Below are 6000 nucleotides of genomic sequence, written 5' to 3' on the forward strand. Positions count from 1 at the left end.
CTTTTAATTGCTGTCTCTTTCCATAAAATGTTGCAGTTAATAGTTATGGTGATTGGTGTAGCCAGTTCGAAAAATAATTACTGCCTGCTTCGAGATTATCTTTCCTCCTAATTAAAATCCTGGACCTCACATATTAAAGGTGTGCTGTTGACACAGCATCCCATGTGCTCCCAGACAACCTCATTTGGATTTACAGAATTAATTAGGTTTTATTTCCATCCCCAGCTGTTCTCTCCTGCACCAGGCTGCTGTCTCAGCTGGACAGTGGTGGGAGAGATAAGAGGAAGGTCTTGCATAGTTCTGAGACTCCCATCACAAACCAGTCATTGAAAAGTATTTCCCAGACCTCACCAGAGGATTTCCCACCTTCACTGTGTAGGAAACAAATTGCAGGAGCTGTGGCATGACCAGTTTTATGGATTGGGCATTATGTGTTACTTTATGTCATCTATGTGGGTGGTTTGGGACAGCCTGGAATCCCTCACCCCCTCTCAAAGCTGCATTGAGAATTTATAATGCTGCATGAGTGAGGTTTTTGCAATACCCTGCCTGCAACAAAGGGAAATACAGACAAAAGAGCCAGGTTTTAATTTTCATTATTAAAAAATGCCTTGCCAGTGTTCCCTACCCCAGTGTTATCAAGTGAGTGCTCACTAGCTGCCTTTGGTGAGGTGGATACACGGGGTTGGTTGTGTTAGGGCTGTTTTAGGGTGGTGGCTTGTGCACACTTGTTGGGATTGGTAAGGTTTTTTATGTGTGCTGGGTTGCAGAGGACAGCATGTGTCTATGGGGTGCTTCAGTGTCTGACCCAGGTCATTCTTCTCCTTGTTAATATGCATGAAACTGCATGGTCACATGCATGGCCTGTGCCTCTGTACAAGGATCACCTCATCTTGCTGCCAGGGTCCGTGGATGTTCATGGAGTATTTACAGCCTCTCAACAAAAGTTAGTATTTTGGGAAGACAAAAGGTCACCAGTATTTTCCTGTGTACTCCAGCTGGTAAATTGATAGAAAGGAGAGTTTTGAGGCTAAAGCAGCTGCAGGACAAACCCTGACAGTTGTCCTCCCTCAAAGCCAGCTGGTTAATGTGACTTGACAGTTCTTCCCAGGTGGCTTCCCTGCTGCATGAGGAGACCCTAATTCACAGTGTTAAACGGTTGTGATAATCTCCCATTTCCCTCTGCACACAGGGGGTCTAATGTGCTTACCCATAAACTCATCAAGGAGGCTGCTTTATGGCTACCTGTGGGAGCAGGCTGCTGTGGCACTGCAGTGAGCTCTGCTGGGTCCCCCAGCACAGCCCTGTGGCTGGGCAAGCACAGAAAATGCTGATGATTATACTTTTCCCCCAGTTTCTTGCTCTTTTTTTTTGTGCTGGATGCCAGCATGAGCCAGGCAAAGATCTCCTTCCCAAAACATCGTGTTTATCCTTTGCTAAAGCCCCCTTGAACACCCCTGGATGTGGCACCCCAAAAAAGTGTCCCTGTGCCCTTCCTGCACACGCCGAGGCAGTTACTCTGCTTCCAGAATTTGATTCACCAGAAAAGTCAATTTTTTCTCTTATCTGGCTGAGAACAAGCAAGCACGTTTTGTGCCTTGGATGCTAAATTTTAATGGCTTTCTTGAAAAGCTAATTTGCAGGATTAAGGCTCAGCTCTCCCAAGGGTTCCTGCCGTCTGAGCGCAAGACCCTCAGGAGCCCAGCAGAAAGTGCAAATGAGGAGCAAGGCACTTCCTGGGGCTCCACTGCGACTGCAGGACCCACCTCAGGATCCCAAACATCTGGTGAGGGCACAGAAGTGCCGCGTGCTCTGCTCTGCTTCCTCGTGCCTTTTGTCCAAGGTGCTGCCAGTCACTCACCTGTTGAAAATAATCCAGGGGCTCAGAGAGGCTGTGGCACAGCGGGATGTGCTGCCTGCTCTGGGGCAGTGCTGGCATCAGACATGCTGGGGGAGGAGGGAGTGTGCCTGATGGGGATATCTTCTACCTCCCCAAACCTTTTGTTTCCTGATTTTGCTCCTCTTGACAGTGTTTTCCTGAGCGAACCAGCTAAGTTGCTTTTGCAATAAATACGGGGCACTGGAAACATCTTCTTACAGGTTGTTGATTCTGCAATAATTTTTATCAGCAGCCCAAAATACCACAGCTGATACCATTTCTGCTGTTGCATCCCTACATGCTTCCCCCGTTCTTTTTGCCATCCCTCATAAAAACGAACGTGCTTCCCAGCAGCGAGCACAGCTGACCTCCATATCTCACATTTTCTATTGCAATGTGCCATATTGTGTGTCTGATGGACTCATGCTGCCGAATGTGGTGATGAATCTTGGTCCAGGATCACAGCAGCAGTCGCTGGGTGTAATGGGAACTCAGCAGTGCATTTTAGCTCTCTCAGCCTGGTGACCCTTTGTTCCAAGGCAGATGTTTTTCTAGCCCTGCCGTGCTTGCTGTCAGAGTAAAATCTTCGTTCATCAATGAAAGTCATCAGCATGTGTTTGACTGTGTCTGCTTCGAGGGGTTGTTGGAGTCTACTTGACATGTGGATGCTTTGGTCTGTGGTATTGATCTCCAGGGTTGATTGGAAGATAATTGTAGGCTGAAGTACTGAAGGCCACTGTTGCAAGCAATTTGTTTTTCATAAAGGATTGTCGAGGCATGAGATGCTTCAGTGCCATGGCAACAAGTGGGATGTAACCAGCAGAGAGCAGGAGGATGCAGTCCCTAGAGAGGCTTTTCCTTGGCATGGAGAACTCTGCCAGTCAGAATCCTCTCACTTTGAATCACCAATACATCTCAGTGAGAGGATGGAGAGAGAAAAGCTGCAGGCCAGGAGCTCGGTGTGCGGGGTGAATAACAGTGAATAACTGTTCCTTTGCAGGTACTGGCTCACCAACAAGGTGCACATCAAGCGACCCACCACCGGCCTCCTCATGTACACCCTGGCCACCCGCTTCTGCAACCAGATCTATCTCTACGGCTTCTGGCCCTTTCCCCTGGACCAGAACCAGAACCCAGTCAAGTACCACTACTACGACAGCCTCAAGTACGGCTACACCTCGCAGGCCAGCCCGCACACCATGCCCTTGGAGTTCAAAGCCTTAAAGACGCTGCACCAGCAAGGAGCCTTGAAGCTGACTGTGGGGGAGTGCGACGGGGCCACGTAGGCTGGTCCCCTGCCACGTCCCTGCACAGCCACGGGAGGAAGGGGAGGGGGCACAAAGGACGAGCGGTGCCTGGCGGGGTTGGTCGTCTTGGTTAACGCGCAGGACAGCGACACAAGTATATCTACGTGGTACCTATATATATTGACCTGAGTATTATAACTGTTTGGTGTTCACCAAGGGAGGGGCAGGAGAGGTGCTGGGGCGTCTCACAAGACTGGCCTGGGCAAGACCCCTTGCCGTGGGGCTTGCTGGACTCGAAGGGTGTTGGCCTTACATCGGGAAGGTGTGGAGGTGGCCTTGGTTCCTGAGGGTTTGTTAGGTGATGGGTAAACGTGAGCCGTTTGTCGTGACTGGTCCGAGGTTGGTAGTTAGTTTGTTTGGCCAAGGGCAGCGAGGAGTGCCCTTGGCCCCGTGCTCGTGGCGGGGAGGGGAAGGGGCTGGGAGCGGGGTGGGCAGGGAAGGTTTGTTGGTGGCTCTCACAGCCCAGGGTCCCGTGGCACCGAGCAGCACCCGGGTCCTGCTCTGCAGGGACCAGTGCCCAAACCCATCCAAACACAGAGTGCCAGGCTGGGCACAGCCTTCGGAGCAGGGGAAGCCTCTGGGGCTGCAGCTGAGTCTCCAGGAGGTGGCAGGGAGCAGAGCTGAGCTGATCCCAGTGACACTCTCTCGTGAGGGGCTCCAGAGAGGCGCTGGGCCAGGGGAGTGGTGAGGAGGATGCTGAATGTGTGTTTCTCTTCCTTTTCTGAGGAGCAGAGGTGCTGGAATGTCACAGGAAGGAGCTTTGCTGCCACAAAGCAGCACCATTAGTACTGAGCAGTCTCACTGTGTCACAAGGACACCCAGCATCTGTCAGGGCTTTTGAAAACCATAAGTATATCCAGCTCTAATTCCTCAAATTCCCAGCTGTTCCTGCTAAGCAGTCTGCCTTCTTTCCTCCTCCAAAAACTGCAAAAATATGGATGATAGGCCTAGACCCAGCCAAGCAAAAAGACCACAGGACTTCAAGGGACTTTTTCAAGTCTAAATAATTTATTTTCAGTTTCTCCCTGAAGAACCAGCACACAGTGCTGAATTCCTGGAGTCCCACTCTGTCAGTCCTTTCAAGCTCTAATTATCTCTCACTCCCAGCAGTTAAATAGGATGTCAGATGGATCTTGATGGGATGCTTGCCTATTTCTATGATGAACATAGAAATTATTTCTATGATGAACATCATAGAAATAATCTTTTCCTTTTTTTTTTTTTTTCCCTGCCAGACAGAACCCAAAATACAAAGAATTTTTTATAACCACATTTGCTTTTCTCTGATTTTCGGGGGTTTTGAAGGAAACAACTAGATTGATTTGATGATTCTGTTTCATTTTCTGCCTCTGTAGCCTATTCTGTTTGTCTCCTAATTAGCACTCAGTGCCAGAATGCAGGTGAGTCCAGGGTTCAGGGAGAGCTGTTTGGGTTTAATTTGTGGGAGAGTAAATAACACTGCACAGGCAGACCTCAGGCTTGCACTTCACTGCTGCCATGGCTGGGTATCATCACCTTTGGGCCTCCTCCTGCTGCTGTGTTTTTTAAGTTAAAAAATGTACAGTTTGGGGCTGAAATACTTGACATTGTCTCTTTAAAAGCTGAGTGCTTCAAGTGGTAAAAAGAAGAGCTCACTTTCATGTTTTGGGCTGTAGAAGCTACTGTACCCATAGGAGCCTCCAGCCTGCTAATTAGTGTCAGATGAAGATGGCTAAGATTAAGGTATAAGCAACATTATAGTGGATAAATGTGGGCTAATCTGCCACTGAGGGGATGTTTCTTTCCAGCACCAGAAAATCATTTCTTTCATGTTTTTTGTTTTTTGTTAACCTGGTGCTTTTTTTTTTTTTTCCTGCATATTATTTTTACTTGACTTTCGTTTCACAATAAAGCTAAACCTGGCTGTGAACCTCAGCTTAAGCTGAGGCAGAAGGAGACAGAGAGTAAAACTGCAGGATGGAAGTAATCTGCAATCCCAGGGAGCTTCCCACGATTCAGGAGTGGTTCTTAAAGCCAGATAATTCCCAGGTTTGTCCGCAGCACAGGGGAGGGACAGAGCAGGGCTGGAGCTGCAGGGACTGCTAAAGCCAACTGTTGTATTGAGGGGCCTGGGCCATGGTACTGATTGCTGTTAGCAAACCTTCTTTTTAAATAAAAGTAGAGGAAATGAAATAAATGTGCAGGGGTTTTATTTTTATGCTGTATTTTCATCGAGTAGAAGGGTGAGAGGGGAGGCCAAGACCATGAAGTGCCGTGGGATTAATTCCAGGAGACCCTGGAACCTCTTTGGCTGGTGAAGGGGAAGGGAAGGCTGGGCTTGTTTGCCCACGTGGGGTGGATGTCAGGGCTGTGCCAGGGAGGCATCCAAAGCCATCAGGATGTTCTCGCTGTGCCTACAGAGATTTTTGAGCTGAAGCTACAGCAGCACAACAAGGGTGTGCCGGGGGGTGAAACGAGGATGGGAGAAGGGATTTTTTTTTTCTGGTGCTCTTGAAGCAGCTGCTGCATCAAAGCACAGGCAAGTTATAAGCAAATTATTCAGGGGGATGAAATTGCTGGTGATGTTTCTATTCCCAGAATGGGTCCTGTTCCACCCGTGTTGTAAAAATGCATTAAACCATGAGCAAGACCCTGCAGCTATTGAAATCCCTGGCTGAGCTCCCATTTCACCTTGCTGCCATGCAGGCTGGTCTCTGCTGTGTTTATATGCACAAAAAACAACTAACATTTTCCCCTGGCTTTAGTGTTTTGTGTCAAGCCCTCTGGTCTCGTTCTCTGAGCAGCTCCTCAGGTTGGAAACACAATTTATCATCT

The 6000-nt window shown here is 48.7% G+C and overlaps 1 protein-coding gene across 1 annotated transcript in view; it reads left to right on the forward strand.

The window, feature by feature from the left end:
* The window catches only part of ST8SIA2 (ST8 alpha-N-acetyl-neuraminide alpha-2,8-sialyltransferase 2), a 30905-nt gene extending 25547 nt beyond the window's left edge, over positions 1-5358 (forward strand). The window contains exon 6 of the mRNA XM_038147511.1: positions 2880-5358. Within this exon, the coding sequence (XP_038003439.1) occupies positions 2880-3165 (286 nt within the window). The 3' untranslated portion in view covers positions 3166-5358. The remainder of the gene's footprint in view (positions 1-2879) is intronic.
* The last annotated feature ends 642 nt before the right edge of the window (positions 5359-6000 follow it).

This window comes from Motacilla alba, chromosome 10 (assembly GCF_015832195.1).
Source record: "Motacilla alba alba isolate MOTALB_02 chromosome 10, Motacilla_alba_V1.0_pri, whole genome shotgun sequence".
Classification (NCBI taxonomy): Eukaryota; Metazoa; Chordata; class Aves; order Passeriformes; family Motacillidae; genus Motacilla; species Motacilla alba.